This window comes from Balaenoptera physalus, assembly GCF_965194825.1.
Source record: "Balaenoptera physalus genome assembly, chromosome: 20".
NCBI classification, from domain to species: Eukaryota; Metazoa; Chordata; class Mammalia; order Artiodactyla; family Balaenopteridae; genus Balaenoptera; species Balaenoptera physalus.
Window position 1 is genome coordinate 59,968,566 of NC_138901.1, and position 19,652 is coordinate 59,988,217.

Here is a 19,652-nt window from a genome sequence, read left to right on the forward strand (position 1 = left end):
TTCGTGTCTGTAGATTTCACCAGAGTCTGTTATTACCACTAAAATTCTACTAACCTTTATATAGGAGAAAATATATTAATGGTAACATCAGTCTATATCTAAACAGCTTCCCTGGTGCTGTTAATATCTATCCAAAAATATATACTGTTTGAAATGCTGTATTCAAGAGATACATTGCACGTTTAATTCAGATTTGTGATCTGTAAGGCATTAAAAAAATGTAAGTGTGTAGCTGATTTTTTACCTGGAATGTGTATCATTTGATAATCTAATTACAAGTCCTAATACAACAAAGACTACTAAAACTTGTTTTCATATTAAAGACCTCTAAATCCAGAGGAGAATATTACTGATTTTTCTATGGACTTTTTTCTACTGGACTTTCCTATGTAGAGGGCTAGATAGGGGGCTGGGATTGTATTCCTTTCTGAGACTTGGGTTAATTTGAGATTTGGAACCTCAGTCCTTTGCTTGTTTCTTGAGTGGACCCAACAAAAACATTGGAGGGGTGTCCTGGTTAAGTATTGCCCATGTAGAGCACTTAACCTATTTTAGAAGGAATATAAGAGTAAATAACTTGTTTACTGATAGGCAAAGGCATTGAGGATGACTTACAGGTTTGTGGAGTTGAGTCAGACTAATTTCCAGGTAAGAAATTAATAATGAAATGACTGGGAATTTCTGATACTGTCTAGTAGAAGTAACACTTAAATCTTGTTTGATAGATTTGCTTAAAGTTAAAGAACTATAACTAGGGTTTTGGCCACTTGGTAGAGTTGCCTCAGTGATTGACTGCTAGAGTTTCATGGTAAAGGTTCAGGTCAGGCTTCCAAATCTGGTCACTACAGTGCTTTATCTACGTACAGTTCTTCTTTGGAAGCAATCATGGTTGGACTAACTCTTATAACAGTAGCTGTAAAATTGACTCAGTTTGATTGGAAAGATCGCCAGTCCAGTATGAATGAAGACGCTGTGAACATGCCTTGGTGATGGCATAACCGTAGCATGTTTTTCCGTGGTTTTCACAACTCTTTTCCTGTCTAAGTGAGAAAATGGAACTCTGGGTAGTAATCACATTCTCCTGTTCATCTTTTTCTTTTGCAACTGTATTGAGATATCATTCATACACCATACAGCTCACCCATTTAAACTGTATAATCCTACTGCTTTTAGTATATTCAGAGTTGTACATCTGTCACCTTACTCAATTTTTGAACATTTCCGTTAGCCTAAGAAGATAACTCACATCCCTTATCTGTCAATCTGTTCACTTTCAAAAAGAAAAACGAATCTTATCCAGAAACCATGCAGCAGGCCTACAGTAAGCTAAACTATTAGCAGAGATATTTCATAATTCTAAAATTTGATCTTCAGTGTGATAGACAATATTATAACTTGTTTTTCTCTGGCTTTATGTAGTAATGAAATATTCATTTCATTTCATTTCTCAGGAATGCTAGCAACAAATGTTATATGACACAATGTAATCATGAGTGCCGATAGCCTTTGCCATATTCTGTTGGCTAGAAGCAAGTCGCAGGTCCCATCCATATTCAAACAGAGGAGCTTATGCAAAGATGTGGGTGCCAGGAAAGTGGAGGTCATGGGCAACACCTTAGAGCCTGTCTGCCACTACCCTCAGCAGTAGGCTAGTGCTGTATATTTCACCAGTGATTAAATTGAGCCATAAAGATGGTGTTTTCTTGCCAGTGATCATAGAACAATAGTCATTATTCATGGAACTTCTTCATGTTAGAATATTTCCTGGCTTAACCTGTCTGCTTCATGAAGAAGATTACTGAGAAAATTAGTCAACTGGGCTTCATCTGCTTGCCTAGATCTGATTTCCATCTTAGCCAGTTCAAGCTTCACCTCCATACCTGAATGGTCACTTAGGCCACTGCTTTCTGGGCTTCCTTTGACTCTAGATGCTAGGGTATATATAATATTGGTGAAAGTATTTTGTAAACTGTAAAGAACTTGTATGAATGAAAGCTGGTGTTATGACTTATTAAAGTGATGATTTGAGAATCTGGCATTTGGAATGCTGGTTCACTAAGTCGTTATTTAGACAAAGCGTAGTAACTTTTTAACTCTAACCTTGACTCTTGGTTATTATTAATATCAATACTAGTGTAAATGATTATTCTGAGGGAGTGATTTTAAAATTCTAAATATATGAGAACCTTAAAAGTAACTGCAAAAAACAGTTCTACTAATCTGAGAAAACATTTCCTAAATTTTGGAAGAAGAAATAGATAACCAATCATGTTCTTGCTTGTATCATTAGATCAGATTTTAAAAGAGATTCTGATCATTTAATATGAAACTGAAGAAATGTAGATGATATTCAATGGAATCTTTTTCTTTATGTCTGTTGCACTCTCTGGTTTGATACAGTTCATCCCTGCACGTTGGTATGTGTGTGAGAGAGAGACAGACACAAAGGAGATTGATTTTACATTTTTCATTGGATTTGATTTTTTACAAAGTATGGTTAGAAGTTAATACTTTGATCTCCGTGCTGGCATTTTGGAGATGATTTTTTTATTTAAAGAAAACCTGTAACAAGTGAGCGCTTCTGTCCATAAATCATTCTTTTTTCACCCCATTGCGCTATCTGTTGATCAAGGGCTGAGAGGCTCAATTTTGAATAGCACGTGGTAGTTTTCCTCTTAGAGCCAGCTGGCTAGTTGTTTAACTGTTCTCCCACCTCAGCATGGCTTTAACATGAGTAGGGCAGTATCCTAAGGTGCTCATTCCCAAACTCCGCTAGAATCATCTGGGTATCTTTAAATATACTGTTTTTTGACCCCTGTCCCCACATATTCTGATACACTGATACAATAGCTATATGATGATACCTGGGCATTGGGATTTAATAAATCTCCACAGATGATTCTGATGAGCAGCAGAGTTTGTGAACAGCTGTATTAAGGATTGAGGACCTGGAATGATTAATGTTGGGTAAGGTAGGGTAAGGACTTTTTGGAAGTGAGGTTCGTAGCACCTGGGATTCTGCATTTGATAATGCAGTTTTGCAAAGTTCGGAAAAGATCTCATACTTGGAAATGAAACTGGTCTGCAGTATTAGTTTCTTCAGTAAATGGAAATTTGGTTTTATGAATCCCATAAAAGCTAAGTTTATTGACTGCCTAAATTTAGGCCTTTCTTAATTAACTCAGTGTGTAAAAAACCAAGATGACACAAACGAACAGAAAAAATCCCCAGAAACACAGAGCGCAGACTGTTTTAGTAACTGATGAGAAAACAAATTTTCCCACGCATTAATCAGTGCTAGCTAAAAGAAAAAAAGTCAAAACCTATTTAAAATGTGGAAAAATTGCTTCCCAATATTTTAACAGAGAGAGACTGAGAACACACAGCATTGAATCGTCAGGAAAACTGAAGATCTCCCCTGAGCAGCACTGGGATTTCACTGCAGAGGACTTGAAAGACCTTGGAGAAATTGGACGAGGAGCTTATGGTTCTGTCAACAAAATGGTCCACAAACCGAGTGGGCAGATAATGGCAGTGAAAGTAGGTGACACCCATGATTACTTTTGGTACTTTAGTCCACTCGGTGCAATTTCTTGGTGCAGTAGTACTACTACTGCTCTGTCCTTACTGGTGTGGTAAATATGGGTGTTCCTAAAATGGTTTCTCCGAATTCTTTTGAGGGTGTTTTGTATAGGGGTTGTCCTACCGGTGGCATGTTTCCTGCCTCTCGGGAAACATGAGTCGCGAGATGTGCATGTCCCCTGCACTTGCGGCATGATTCTTTAACGTGTTTTAAACTTCAGGCCCTCCCGCTGGCTGCCAAGGTGAGTTCCGGTGGGGCGGCCGCACCCTGGGGGCCGGGCAGTGCTGCGCCGCGCCAGAGCTGGACGAAGAGGTGGCGCACTGGGTTGGGCAGGGTGCGGGGCTAGGGCTAACAGCAGGCTCGCTGACGGTTTCCCGGAAACCACGCACATGCTGTTGCCACTAACCTCAACCTTACTCGGTCCTGACCGGCTCGGCTTCTCTCTGTTCCTTTCACCTCCGCTCAGTACCGCCCTGTGCCCTGGCTCCAAGGTTGTACTGAAACGCACACTTTGTGATACTGCTGTCCCAGTCTGTCATTACTGTGAGTGTCGTGCCACTGAATATGTTCATTTAAAGCAAAAACGTCAAGAATGGCCAGAAGTGGAGATTGGCCGCTAGACTGTACCTGGCAGGCTTATGTTGGTACCTGTGAGGAACTCATGGTTTCCGTCTGACTCCCAGAGGGCCCACGTCATTGTAACTTGTTCATGTGTTTGTTCAGATGTTTAACGAATATTTGCTCTGTGTGAGATATTTCAGGAAAGTCAGCGATGGGAGGGGGGCAGTTTAAAAGGAAATAATGAGATATGGCCACAGTCTCATCGAACTTAAAATTTTTATGGGAACAAATACTTTCCCAGTTTGCAAGAACTGAGAATGGGTTTGCCGACAGTCTAAGCTAATCATCTTCCTGTTAGTCCCCTCCCTGTTTTGAGAGTTTATCAAAATGGCTTGATGAGAGGAGTGACCTGTTTCCTACTTGACTTTTGGGAGTGGATTTGTGTCACATTAATATAAAATGCTGCCTGTGTTGAAGTTTATTGTGAGCAAAATGTTACTCTGTTTTAGCCTCCTTCACTGTTGAGCATTTCTCTTTGCTGGGTTATATAAAACTTATGAAAAATTAATGGTGGGGAGAAACCTTAGGATTCTCTCTATGGGTTCCTAACCTGTTTTTGGTCGTATTTCTTTTACAATGTGGTGACAACTGTAGGCTTTTTTCTTGGGAAGATGCATACATATACAAAATTTTGCATATAACCACAGACCTCTAAAGATGCCCAGGCTAAGACCTCTGCTTTGGATTACCTGTTGAAATAAAATGTTGTTTTTCTTGGAATGTAAAATTCTTTTTATGTTGTGAGCTGTAGTGTGAGTGGAAAGAAGGTCATTTTATTTAGACTTTTCTGCATGAGTGTTGCATTGCCCTTATGTACTGTCTGTGCATGACGCTCACTTTTACTTGGCTGGGCCTTAAGGGAAAGCTATCCTATATAACTAAAGTCCTAAACTTTTCTCCCAGATACCAGGGAAGGTACTTTTTAAATAATTATGTCCTGCTTTTTTCAGTCTGTGCTATGTGTGCTTTACTATGTTGATCAGCATCATGAGCTGTTTTGGTAATCTGGATAGACTTTAATCATGGTTAATAGGTTTTAAAGGTAAATAAAGAAGTTCCTTCATTTGGATGTTAAAGTTTTTCTTAATTTGCTAACATTTCAACTGTATAATGCTTAGTCAAATTTTGAAAGAATTTAAGAGTGAAAACAGGAAATTGTTGTCTGCCATTTGTAATCTGACCTTATTTTGAGATCCCCTGTTGGAATGCTATAAAAAACCCCAGTTCTTAAGAAGTACTCCTCAGGTGGTGATGGGACCCACAGACTGATAACTGTCACGTCTGTACTCATCAGGTGATGCTGTCTATCTTTGTCACCTTGAATTCTTGAGCAAGCATGATAGTTTAGCATGGGAGTGGTGTGGGAGGGCAATTTAAAATGAAAAAGGAAAACATGAGATATGGCCACACTCTCACTGAACTTGGTAATCCGACATTCCAGTCAACATATTGATGGGGTATAAGGATTGGATTTCATGAGTTCGTATAATACTGGAAGAGTGTTTGTGCATTAATATATATTAAAATTGGGTACCAATTTGATGACTAGTATATGCCATCTACTACAAATTTAAAACGTATTATTGTTGGTCTCTTTGAAAAAACTTAGCCCTTCATCATACCGAGAGTTTATTCACTCTTCACTTAGGCACACAGACCAGACTGAGGAGTGCAGATACACAGAGGCATTGTACGATTGAGGAGTTAGATCTGACATTTTACGCGTAGATGGCTCTATTCCTGAGCATGCACTGGGTTTATCTCTGAGATAAGGACTGGGGAGATTGAAAGGAACTGTGAGACAGCGGTTCACACTCCTGTAAGTTTTCCTTGGTGTTGGTGAAATGAGAAACTCACTAGAGGTAGCTGTATACTAAGTGTCTTATTATGCACTTAATATAGAAGGATTTCTTTTTTTTTTTTAACATCTTTATTGGAGTATAATTGCTTTACAATGTTGTGTTACTTTCTGCTTTATAACAAAGTGAATCAGCTATACATATACACATATCCCCATATCTCCTCCCTCTTGCGTCTCCCTCCCACCCTCCCTCCCTATCCCACCCCTCTAGGTGGTCACACAGCACCGAGCTGATCTCCCTGTGCTATGCAGCTGCTTCCCACTAGCTATCTATTTTACATCTGGTAGTGTATACATGTCAGTGCTACTCTCTCACTTTGTCCCAGCATACCCTTCCCCCTCCCTGTGTCCTCAAATCCATTCTCTACGTCTGTGTCTTTATTCCTGTCCTGCCCCTAGGTTCTTCAGAACTAATTTTTTTTTTTTTTAGATTCCATGTATATGTGTTAGCATACGGTATTTGTTTTTCTCTTTCTGACTTACTTCACTCTGTATGACAGACTCTAGGTCCATCCACCTCACTACAAATAACTCAATTTCGTTTCTTTTTATGGCTGAGTAATACTCCATTGTATATATGTGCCACGTCTTCTTTATCCATTCATCTGTCGATGGACACTTAGGTTGCTTCCATGTCCTGGCTGTTGTAAACAGTGCTGCAGTGAACACTGTGGTACATGACTCTTTTTGAATTATGGTTTTCTCAGGATATATGCCCAGTAGTGGGATTGCTGGGTCGTATGGTAGTTCTATTTTTAGTTTTTTAAGGAACCTCCATACTGTTCTCCATAGTGGCTGTATCAATTTACATTCCCACCAACAGTGCAAGAGGGTTCCCTTTTCTCCACACCCTCTCCAGCATTTATTGTTTATAGATTTTTTTAAAATAAATTTATTATTTTATATTTATTTTTGGTTGTGTTGGGTCTTTGTTGCTGCACACGGGCTTTCTCTAGTTGCGGTGAGCGGCGTCTACTCTGCATTGTGGTGCACGGGCCTCTCACTGCGGTGACTTCTCTTGTTGCGGAGCACGGGCTCTAGGTACGTGGGCTTCAGTAGTTGTGGCACACAGCCTCAGTAGTTGTGGCTCGTGGGCTCTAGAGCGCAGGCTCAGTAGTTGTGGCGCACGGGCTCAGTTGCTCTGCAGCATGTGGGATCTTCCTGGGCCAGTGCTCGAACTCGTGTCTCCTGCATTGGCAGGCGGATTCTTAACCATTGTGCCACCAGGGAAGTCCCTTGTTTGTAGATTTTTTGATGATGGCCATTCTGACCAGTGTGAGGTGATACCTCACTGTGGTTTTGATTTGCATTTCTCTAATGATTAGTGATGTTAGGCATCCTTTCATGTGTTTGTTGGCAATCTGTATATCTTCTTTGGAGAAATGTCTATTTAGATCTTCCACCCATTTTTGGGTTGGGTTGTTTGTTTTTTTGATATTGAGTGTGAGCTGCTTGTATATTTTGGAGATTGGTCCCTTGTCAGTTGCTTTGTCTGCAAATATTTTCTCCCATTCTGAGGGTTGTCTTTTCGTCTTGTTTATGGTTTGCTTTGCTGTGCAAAAGCTTTTAAGTTTCATTTAGGTCCCATTTGTTTACTTTTTATTTTTATTTCCATTTCTCTAGGAGGTGGGTCAAAAAGGATCTTGCTGTGATTTATGTCATAGAGTGTTCTGCCTATGTTTTCCTCGAAGAGTTTTATAGTGTCTGGCTTTACATTTACGTCTTTAATCTATTTTGAGTTTATTTCTGTATGTGGTGTTAGGAAGTGTTCTAATTTCATTCTTTTACGTGTAGCTGTCCAGTTTTCCCAGCACCACTTATTGAAGAGGCTGTCTTTTCTCCATTGTATATTCTTGCCTCTTTTATCAGAGATAAGGTGACCATATGTGCGTGGGTTTATCTCTGGGCTTTCTATCCTGTTCCGTAGAAGGATTTCTTTATCAGACATTAAGCTTATCCTGGAAATTATCCGAAGATTTACTTGCAGTATCTGTACCAAAGTGAACTGTGGTATTAACCTGATTTTTAAAAATTATCATTTATTCCTCATTATTAGTTTTGAGGGAGCCCTTCCCCAAATTTATTTTGCCACATATAAGAAATGTTTGAAAAAATGAGCTCCTAGTTACAGGAAATAATTATCTCCAAGAGATAATTAATCTAAAAATCAGTTATGATATCATAAATCAGATTCAGCAACATAACACACAATATATGTAAGAGTTATACTTACGATAGTTTCTTGACCTTTGGCCTGAGCACAGTTCCCCAAGCTGCCAGGGAGGTTCTGTGTTAGACCTAGGATGTGGGAAATTTGAATCCTTCATTTTTAATTGCACACGCTTGGGTAAGCCAGTTTTACTCTTCTGTGAGTAGTTTGTCTTGTACTATTTTGTCTAACTCTGCCTGAGCGACTGAGTCACGGGACTGCTGAGGGCAAAGCCATCATTGCCGCAGGGTCTTTTAAAGCTCAGGAGGGACGTCCTTTGACGCCAGCTGGTACTTCAGGCTTGGATCAGTATCCTCTGCAAATAACATTTATTTCACGCCCCATTTTGCACAATGGTGGAATAACCACTGAATGCAAAGATTAGACACGCACGGTCACCATCCTCTAAGGTGAAGTAGGGCTTAGCTGAGCTCTGCTTAGCTCTCTGGCAGGGCTGGTTATTGCAACCAATTCTGGGAAGAGCCCAGAATTCAGACCAAGTGTTTGAAGAAGCAGTCAGGATTAGGTTTCCGGGCTAGGGTTAGAGAAATTCGAATCTGGGAGAAACCCCCCGCAGAGTTAGTCCACAGATGGTCAGAATCCACTCAGAACAATCCAGGGACACAGGAGTAAAGAGTTAGGAAGAGGAGCTGCAGTGCCACGGTTCAGGCCCATGGCTGGAATTGAGTGGGACGGCAAAGGCAGATTGCTGCCAGAGGGAGGAGTGACCTCCTGCAGGCCTGGACTGCCGCCCCCCTGTTGTTAATTAGGTCCGGATTGACTTCTTGAAGGATCGTGCCCTGTTCTTGTTTGTAGGCTATGAGAGAACAACAGGGGAGAGTAGGAAAGAATGAAAATGGGAGGGAATAGAAAGGAATGAAATTGCTGTTGCTAAAGACAGAAGGCAGTGGAACTGTTATTTGGAGGGTGAACATGGGAGTAAAGGTCTCATCTCACTGGAGAGTGGAGCTGATGCTGGGCCTCTAGATGGGGTAGGAAGGTGTGAAGGTTGTCACTGCTGGTCACTATGATGAGCTTTGAGTCTTCTAATTGAGAAGTTCCCTGAGTTAATCAGGAAAGCAATCGGCTCTTTGCAGTTTGTGACCTCATATTTAAGGGTTTCAGGTGTTTCCCTTTCTTGGCCATCTGCCTGACATGTGTTACTCCTTCCACCCTCAGTGCTCTTCCTCTACTCTTCCAACTCTCCTGCTGCGCTGGTTTAACTTTTCCTGATCCTGGGCTGCTAGCCCGATCTCGATTCCTGCATTCTTGCCTCTCCTTGGTATTTGGGTCTTGACGTCAGTGTGCTTGAGCTGAGACCCAGGTTACCCCGCTGCCTGGTGGGAAGGACCAGAGCCCTCCGCCCGAGCGCGTCAGCGCCCACAGCCCAGCCCTCTCCGAGCAGAGCAGCATGGGGCTTTCCCCTGCTCACTGGGTGGGCCTCCTGTGCAGGTGGGGCTGCAAGGGTCGGGAGGTAGCTGCGCAGTGGGGACCTCGCCGTTTCTGTCGGAAGTTCAGTGCTGAATAGTTGGCCTGGGGGCCGTGAGCGCTGTTGGAGGAGGGTCATTTGAGTCTCAAGCGTTGGTCTTGCCCAGTGTTCTGAGGGCAGTGGAATGAGACTTGACAGGCGTGGCCCTAATTGGAAAAGCTTCTTTCTGATGGTATAGAGAACTTTGTTAGGCAGTTTTGTTGAGTTTCAAAGGTCCACAGCGCTAGCATTTGATTATCCAGGTCACTTGTGGGATGCAGAAGTCATGGCTATCTTGTTTTGAATTGAGACTGGAGTCCAGTGTCTTAGGCTCTCATTCGATTGGCTAGATCACGTGGCTTATTAAGAAATCCACAGTTGATTGCCCATATTATTTTATGTTGCTAATGTTGCTTGAATGTTGTGGCATCGCAATGAAAAGTGTAAGTGGTGCCCTTCCAGGAGTGGATAGATCCCAAGGATGTGGCAGGGCTGCCCCCCGTCCCTGGTGTAGTGGGGATTGGAACTCCTAGTCCGCGTGTGTTTCTTTTGCTGTTGCTCCTAGTGGATTCTTTCTGTTAATAGAATTGTATGTAGACCCCAAAAAATAAAGTAGACAAAATCAGTGCTATTCTGGTTGATGTGATGGATAGGAGGTGCCCACCCACATCGGAAGCCCTTGAGGCATGAGTGCTGAGGAACCTCTGGGATCCACGTGGACAGTTTGGAAATGGTTGCTCTCGGCGAACTTTAATCAACCATTTTTGTTTCTGAACATCCTGGACACCTAGTTTCTGAAACCCTCTACCTTCACTTGACTGACCTGACTGAACTGTGACATAGGACTGTATCCCAGCTTATGCAGTTATTTGGAGAAAAACCCGCCTTAACACACCTCACTCTAAATGAGGATCCTCCAGAACAATATTTGAACAATACCTCCGGCACATTTTCTGTCGTTCTTTGTTATGTTATAGCCAGGCCTCTGTAATGGTTTGTATATCAAATTTCTCTCTTATCTCACTGTGTTGTCATGGGTACCGAAGTTGTGATCTTTAGGCCCTTAAATATTTCAGTGCTGAGGTTAACATGGTGCTCTTTACATGTGGATGATGTCATGAGTAAAGCGGAAGATGATACCACCCTTGTCAAGACGTAATCAAGCTTGTCCTACTAACTTTGTCCTCAGGGCAGGTCTTCCCACGATGTGATATCACATATGTTGTTGGAAGTGACCTCTCACGTTCTCTGATGATGCACAGCACAAGATATGTAGAAGGAATTAATTGGGCCTCAGTATCCTCAGTGAGAAGAAGGGGAGGTCCTACTATTAATTAATTAATTTGACTGAGATACAATCGAGAGTTCATTAAATTGATTCTAAAGACTCAGATGATTTTGTAATTAAGAATTAGTATCCTTTCTTTCTTCCTTTGTAAAAACATGTGTTTTCATAATTTAAAACAATTGATTTAACAGACACACAGTTTGTTACTCTTTGACATGAAAAACAGTTTTGCATCTGTGATCAGCACTCCAAATACTTTGCCTTTTTTTTTTTTTTTTTTTTTTTTTTTTACTGTTTGTTTTGGCTAATGTTGCCATCTGCTTTGACCTTATTAGTGATAGTATTGTAAGATATCGTGGACATTTTCTTATGTGATGGGTTTAGAAGACTCTTTAGCAGCTAAGGTTAAGTGTCTTGCTGCATCTGTGGGATATAGAATCTTTGTTTAGAAATTAGGAAAATAAGAATGCCTAGGATTTCCTGCAGCTCAGAGGAAAGTGATAGCTCACTGATGTGCAGCAGTGGTTTCTGGGGTTTTCCAACTTTGTATTAGAACTGAATTCTGGACATTTCTGCTGGGAAAGCAGCACATTTGTTGTAAGGATCGAAGGTTTGTAAGAATCCAAGGGGACCCTTGGGGATCTGAGTGCGATCCTTGCTCTCCTATCCCCTACCTCCCTGACTTAGGTTGATCTGAGGTTGTCCACTGACTGGCAGCGGATTCCCCTTTGTGTTTTATTCTCTCACATATTAACCTTAGGAGGAGTCCCTGACCAAAGGGCAGGGACTGCTTAGTGAACAAGGCTGCACTTCTGGCAGGGCAGTATTGGTGCTTGTGGATCCTAGGAACGGGGTACTTTCAAAATACGTTTATTACAATTATATCAATTAAGAAATCCTTGTTCTCTTCATCGTTTGATTTTAAATGAAATGCTGTCGAACCTTCATTCCATCCCTCTTTATCTTCTGTGGAGAGGAGTCCACTCGAGACCCCATGTGCTGTGTTTGCCCAGGTACCAGCTCTAGGATTCCTGCACGGGTGGTACTTATCAGTGTCTACTCAGTCCAGTGTCCTAGGCTCTCATTCGATTGGCTAGATCACGTGGCTTATTAAGAAATCCACAGTTGATTGTCCCATATTATGGGGCATCTGATCGACACAGGGAGCATTTGATCTCATTCTTGTCCTGTGAGTGATTGCGCAAGCTTTCATCCCATTTTGGCGAGATATTTGGCAATTACTTGAGTAGAGAATATAAATACTGTTGGTCACCTTAGATGGTGAGAGGCGCTCAGCTCGAGGGATGAGCCACAGCCGCTGAGAGCCGGGTTCGAGCTACCTGCAGGTGATAGCGGGTCCCACGCGGCTTTGCCGAAGGGTAAAGGCCTTCTGGTGCTCTGATTTCGGTTGGCGGTAAATTGAAAGTAGCACTTTGCCTAATGGCCCAAATACTAATAGCTTGCATCACTTTATTCCGTGTTAAATTGTTTTAGTCAATGCCTAGAATAATCTTTAAAGCCATACACTGATTTCCTCTATAGCTGTTGAATACATCACCTTGCTGAGTTTCGTTGTGTCCGTGCCCAAATTTCTGATCGGGGAACTCACCCCTCATTCACTTTTGAATACTCATACCTTATTCCTAACTTACTCTACGCAGCCACAGATGAACACGGGCACCTTGTTACACTGTCCTCTGGAGCCTCAGCTGAGCCCTTCCAAGACCCGGCAAGAATGTGTCATGTGAGAGTTTAGAGTTTAGAGACTGTACCTGCCGGGACTAGTGGTCATGCCCTTTCACATTACTTTTCCCATTTATTCTGTTCCCCACATCTCTTTCCCCATGTATTTTCTCCATTTCAAAACAAAAACACAGATGGAGTATCAGTTAGAATTGATAGACATTTTGTAAGTTTATTTGACTGTGTTGCTATTTTCAAGTCTTTCTGAAGTCAGTTCCTGGACTCCTCGGTTTTTGATTCCTGATATGTTTGCAGGTGACGTGTATCTTTTTTGCCTGGAATGCCCAGATCCTAGAAACATCTGTCGTACACATTGTGGAACTACTGTTTTTAATCAAGAACATGTATGACTTATCAGTCTTCTTTACCCTGAGTCTTTCGAGTCTGTGATGACCTATTTTCTCCTTCTCTAAACATGAATGGGATCAGGTAACCCAGAGGGCCTTCTCCACACACACATTATCCAGCAGATAGAGCTGGTCATTGGCCTGACCTTTCCTTATAGCTTGAGTTGGCAGGTAGAACAACTCTGGGATTTTGGTGAGGGTTCAGAGTTCTTGCATAGGACACAGGCAGACACAGACTGGGGTCCTTTCAGGGCGGGCCCCAGTGCTTTGGTGTGTGCCTGGCTTCTCTAGCAACTGAGCTAGCTCTGAGAACTCTGACACGGAGATGTGGGTTAACTCTGAATCAGAGTGGGTGGCAAGGACACTACCGGAATCAGCTAGGTGTTCATTTAGCGCCCAGGCAAAATGCTCCTTGGAGACCCGCTTCCGAGGACCTACCCTGTGGGCCTTTTTTCATTTACTCTTTGCCACAGTTGAGCCATCCTGGCCTTACCCCATAATAGCGAGTGAGTCATCATCATACTCTTTCCCTTTATCCCTTCTCCACGTCACTCCTGACCTCTGAAAATAAATTTAGGAAAGGAAGAGAAATGAGAAAGCGACACTAACGCGGTCATAGTATCTCAGTAAGAAGGGGTGAAATCGGTTTCCTTAAGAGTGTGTACTGCCTGTTTTCACCCATCCTCTTGGCTTCTTTCTCTCTGCCCTTTCCACCCCAGTCCTTCACTGAATTTAGTTTTAATAGTTCCCCCAGTCCCTTTCCATCCTAGTAATGTGTCTTAATCAACTTGAAAGTCCTTCATACTTACTGGTGTTAGTTTTGTCCCTAACTATTCATCCTTGATGAGTACCAGCAAATTACGTGAGAGGTCGGGTTGGCAGGGTTTGGAGATAAGGCGGGAGAATAGTGTGTGTGAAATCCCAGTGAAAAATTAGAAGACATCTAGAACTGTGCCATGTTTAAATACTGTTCATATCAGTAAAGGAGTATTTATACTTTAAATTCAAGTTGTTAAAAATTGAGGCATTCCAGATGAGGCCAGGTATAAGCTGTCAACATTTAAATTTACCAGTGACTTGAAGATGCCACATTGTACAGGAAGAAGGAAAGCAAACTTTCAGCCACTTCCTGGTATTTCTGCACGACTGGGACTGTTCTCAAAGCGGGCATTGCCGGGTTCTGTGCATGAGGTAGGAGAGGGCAAGAGGGCAATTTCTAACTTAAATTTTTTAGCTTGTCCTATGGAACTTCTTAACTTTCTATAACTGTAGCTTAATCCTTACAGAGTTCTAGTAACTGAATTTGTGGCTGCTTCAGCCAATGGCACTAGTTGGATTGGCTGCTTTAGAAGAGTGAAGCTCTTTGGAATTTTTTTTTTAATTAGATAAGAACCACGTATGACGCTAATAGTCATACAACCAGGGAACTAGGAATTTATCTTTTTTTTCCTTTGCCTCTACTAAGTGTATTTAAATGAGAGTCATTTTGGTGTTGCTGATCTGTACCTACATGCAGTTTTTATTGGCATTTACCTGCTTTTAAAGCTTTATTAGAGTATAAAACAGCTTTGTATACAGATTTGGGCAACAATTTTAAAAATATTTTTTTAGCTTCAGGTATATAAATTTCTTCACTGTAGCAACCTGCTTATATAAGTAGGGTAGTAATTCTTGTTTTGCTTTAAAAGTGTTTTCTCTACATTATGTTCCAAATAAAGTAAAATTGTAATAATTTGAAAATACTTCATTATTGGAAATGCTATGTAGCTTGATTTTCAAAAAGTAGTTTAGTTTGTCCTGAGAGAATGTGATAACTTAAGCTAGGTTAATAAAACAGTGACAAGTAAAAGCTCAATAGCCCCATAATGAAGAAACAAGAGTAATTTTAATGATATTTGGGTGAAAGCGAAACTTTTCTTTAAAACTTAAGGTTCTTGAGATGATTTTCTTAAATATTTTCTATTTTCTTAAATAGAAAAAAGAAAAGGGTTTACTGAGCCCAAATAAACATTAGCCTTATCTAACTTTAAATTTATGGTATCAATAAATGAAAATTTCCTGTAATTCAAGGCATTTATCAACACATTTGATTTCTGAACATTTAAATTACAAGAGAATTTCAAGTAGTGTAATTGGCTTCACCTTTGCATTTGCATTTTCCAGTACCCTCATTAAGGACAGCTTTGTAAGGGGAAGGGAAGTTTGTTCTCAGCGATGTGTTCCATTTTTAGCGATTATGCTCCCTTCGTTAGAGAATCCGAGCCTTACTTATTTCAAATAGTAGAAATTTTTTCCATACACATTACTTTGATGTTCAATTAGAAAAACTTTCCTGGTAGTGACTTTTATTACTAAGTATTTTGTCATTTGAATCATCAATTATTTGTGTTTTCCAACTTGAATTACTTATTGAATTACTGAATTAAAATCATTAATTTGAAGCTACTGCTATTGTAGGAGATGTATGCTTATAGTTTATCTCCTCTTTGAGTCTTTCAGGCCTTTTGAATTAGCTTAGTTTATTAATTCCTCACATATAATAAATGTTGCAATACGACCCTAAAACTTTAGTATTTAAGAGCTAGCTGTACTTGCTCAGTTTTAAACAATTGAGATGCAGTACCAGCAGCTAGTCCTCCAATGCCCATCACTTGGACGAGATGTTCAGAAAGCGTGAGGAGGTGGTGACAGGCATCGTTAGAGCAGTAGGCCATCCAGCAGCCCCCCCATGTTCTCTTTCGTGCTAGCAGTGGCATTAAAGAATATTTTACGGATGGACAGATTTTCCTACCATGCTGAAGATCTCAAAGATTACAGCTGTGCCAGGAACTCTCTCTCCAGTATGGTTAGTAATAATCCTATTAAATCAATTAGATGCTGGGACTTCAGTTAGGTCTCCAGTTCACAAAGTAACATGTATCCTTTCTGTAGCAACAGCAGTGTTTTTAGAAATTGGTCCCCAAGAGTCAGTTATTGATGATAACTACTGAGGTTTATTGTAAATTTAGAAAACCATATAACCAGTTTAGGGAAACAAAAAATAAACTAGAAAGGAGGGCATCTTTTAAAATAGTGTTTTATAAGTGTGTGTGTTAGTACACTTGTAAATAAGGAAAAATAGTAAAAATAGAAAAAAATTTTTTTAATCTATTAATAGTGAGAATTCTTTAGTAGGTAGAAATCTTCCGCAACCAGAGGATCATTTGCTTTTTCTTCCCTGTTTGTCTCTAATTACCAGTTCTTTGTCTTTTAAGTTTAGATACATAGGATTATTAAGTCTTTTAAAAATAATAGCATTCCCAAATTAATATTTTCACAGCTACACTTTTAAAGTATATTTTTTAAAACAGGAGTTAATGTAATTAAAATGTTTACAAAAATTTCAGTGCCATGTTTTGAGCAAATACAAATTACATCTCTGGGCTAATTTGACTTTTTAAAACTATCCCTTTTGAGCAGACATTATGCCGATGTTGATGTAGAAGCAAAATTATTAATCTCCAAACTATGAAAGTACAGAAATGGGATGGGGGGGGATTTTCTTAATTTTAAAAGTACTAGTCTTACTTGTTTTTATTTTTCATTCTTCTTCTTATTTTTTTCTTATTTATCTGGGCGGGATATTCAGTGTGAAAGTTTGGAATAAATCAGTATGTACAAGATGGATGCCAGCTAGTAAATTTTATTTGGTATGAAGTACTGTAGCTAGCAGGCTGTAAATTTTAAGTTGCAAAATTAAATTTGTTTGTATTTGGAATATATGGAATTCCTCATTTAGTGTGGGGAAAAATGAAAATGAGAGAACTTACTTCTATTCCTTATACACCTGCTTATTGTCGTGTTGCATGGAATACATCTTTTGTATCTCTCTGTGCCTCTGGCTTCTCTTCTGTAAAATGGGTTCAGGAGTTTAATTGACTGCCTTCGCCCTTTCAAGAACATTGAGGACAGATACCTTGAAGTCTTTGGAAGACAAAGTGCCACTTTGTATATTTTTTGATACTAACTTGCCTTGTAAGTATGTGCTATGTATTGTACACAGTGGCGCGGTGTGACATTGTGAACTTTTTTATGAGAACAGAGCTGTTTGCATGCCTTGTCATTAAACTATAACTTCATTATTAATATTTTACGCTGTCTGAACTTGATTCTTTCCTGTCTCTAGTGCAGTGGGAGCTGTCGCTCTGAACATCTCCATGTTCTGTACAGTTCCTGGGTGGGTGGCAGGGCTGGGGACCCTTATCTTTTGTGGCAGTCTTTTAGAATTGTGCAGAGTCGTCGTTGTACAGGTGGGTTGGGGATATACCCCGGGTCTGCAGTGTACAGGGGAGGACCTCATCATCTGAGGAGTAGACAAACAGCCCTCTGTCTCCTCATTTTTAGATTTTCCTCCACATGTTTATGCTGCCCTGCATTCTGACTCATGAGCTGGGGAGTCAGGTAGAACTTTTTGTTTTTAACGTACAGAAAGTGTGGTGAAGGGGGAAGATACCAGTACAGGATTTGGGAGACGTGGATCGTAGTCTGTGTGCTGCCCCTGCGCTAGTTCGCAGTTTTACCTGTCCTGGGCTGTTTTCCGTCTCTGAAGAAGGAGGATGCTAAGGCGTAAGGATGCCAGGGCGTGAAGAGGGCTGTTCTTGCGTTGAATGCCCCGATCCCATACAATTCTGAAATGGTGATTAAAAGTAGGTATGAAACTACGGATAATTATTCAACGTAAACTGTTCAGAGGATGGCTTGTTAGGATTTTCTTTATATTTGCCTGCAGGGCATTCCTTCCATCATCATCAGTGAATGCTTGTGGTTAAAAAGCCCTGTGTCCCTTAAAGAGTACCTAAGTGCTATTTTGTCAAAAAAATTTTTTCTAAGTGCTATTTTGTTTTTCTGTGATAAAATTATTCTTGTAAAGTATAAGGAAGACGATAATTTTTATCTCTGGTTAGTATTTGTGAAGTCTGCTTGGAATTTTTAGTCTTGTGGTAGTGGTTTTTCTTTGGTTTCTAAAGTTGTTTTATGTTTTTGTGACAAATTTTGTCATTTTTTTCCAGAGAATTCGGTCAACAGTGGATGAAAAAGAGCAAAAACAACTTCTCATGGATTTGGATGTAGTGATGCGAAGTAGTGATTGCCCGTACATTGTTCAGTTTTATGGTGCACTCTTCAGAGAGGTAGGAATAAACCTAAGCTTGGGTCTTAGCTGACAAGTGGACGTCTACTGGGAATAAGTAAGAGGATGGCAGGATTTGATTCTAATCTTCAGTTAAATGCCGTACATTAGTAATACATTAATTTCTCAACATTTTAGTATATCGCCATGATAATTTACACATTAATTTCTACCATTCATGTTCCTTTGGTTAAGGGGTGAATTTCATACTTTAATTATATTAGTTAATTAAGTATTTTATGGCTGCCATTGTGAATTCCATATTTCCTTCTTCATATGTAAATATTTTCTGTTTTTTAAGAACCTGACAAATCATCTGGCTTCTAAATATGTTACTGTATTTAGATCTATCTCTTTTGTCCTTGAACTCCCTCAGTCCTCCCCCACCCCTTTTTTAAACTTTTATTCATTTCTGTCATCAAATGTATCTGCATTTAGCATAAGCATTTATTCGTGTCCACCCACAATCCTCAATAAAATTCATCAGACATGGAAATTAACAGCTGCAGTAGAAATTCTTTTATCTAATTCTGCTATCCAGATTTTTATGTAGAAACTAGAACTTTAGTTTCTTGGTGTCAGGATCATATATCTCTTTTGGTCTCTGACTCTCCTGTATCCTGCTACAGGTTATCACTTCTGCCTGCACCTGTCAGTGCACTTGCTCATTTCCAGTCACCCCACTCCCTCAAGCAGGGAAGTGAGTTGGGGTCAGGAAGTAAAGGTGGAGCTGGCAGTGAATCAGATACTTTATGGTGTCCTGGACAGTTATCACACACTTGTGATATTTAGTTAGGTGAATGGGAATTGAACTGAACTCTTAAGCGTTTTAAATACTCTTAAAAAAATATCCATTATCATTCTGAAAACGTTAGGATGAGCTGGTACTGGTGGATTTGTTATGAACTGGTGAGGAAAAACTGCACCCACCCTGCCCTTCTTTTTGGGACTGGATCGCAGAGGGTGTCCTTTTGGGGGTTTTGTTATCGTTATTGACTTAAAAAATACTATGTTGTAAGACAGGACTGAATGTTACACTGAATAGAAAGATAGGAAATCTTATCATTGGAGAAGACCTTAGAGGTTCATCAATTAATACTTCACCCAATCCTGAAATATTTATTTATTTTTCTGTGCTCTTAATAGATAACTCTATTAACCAGAAGTGTTCTCCTTCATGATAGAGCCCATCCCTTTGTTGAATCACTAATTAATCACTATTAGTTTTAGACTCACATAGCTCCTTTCTCCTCCTGTCCTTGTACTTTTTTGACTTGAGTGTTCATTTTTATGACCAGATCTGTTGAATTTGTTAACTTTCTTCCCCATGTCACATAGTATTACATCACATCAGCACACACAGTC

The 19,652-nt window shown here is 40.2% G+C and overlaps 1 protein-coding gene across 9 annotated transcripts in view; it reads left to right on the forward strand.

The window, feature by feature from the left end:
* Positions 1-19,652, forward strand: part of MAP2K4 (mitogen-activated protein kinase kinase 4) — a 105,355-nt gene that overhangs the window by 55,790 nt on the left and 29,913 nt on the right. For all 9 annotated transcript variants that reach the window (XM_082441437.1, XM_082441429.1, XM_082441431.1 and 6 more), the window contains 2 exons: positions 3,366-3,540; positions 18,169-18,288. In XM_082441437.1, coding sequence (XP_082297563.1) covers positions 3,366-3,540; positions 18,169-18,288 — 295 coding nt within the window. The remainder of the gene's footprint in view (positions 1-3,365; positions 3,541-18,168; positions 18,289-19,652) is intronic.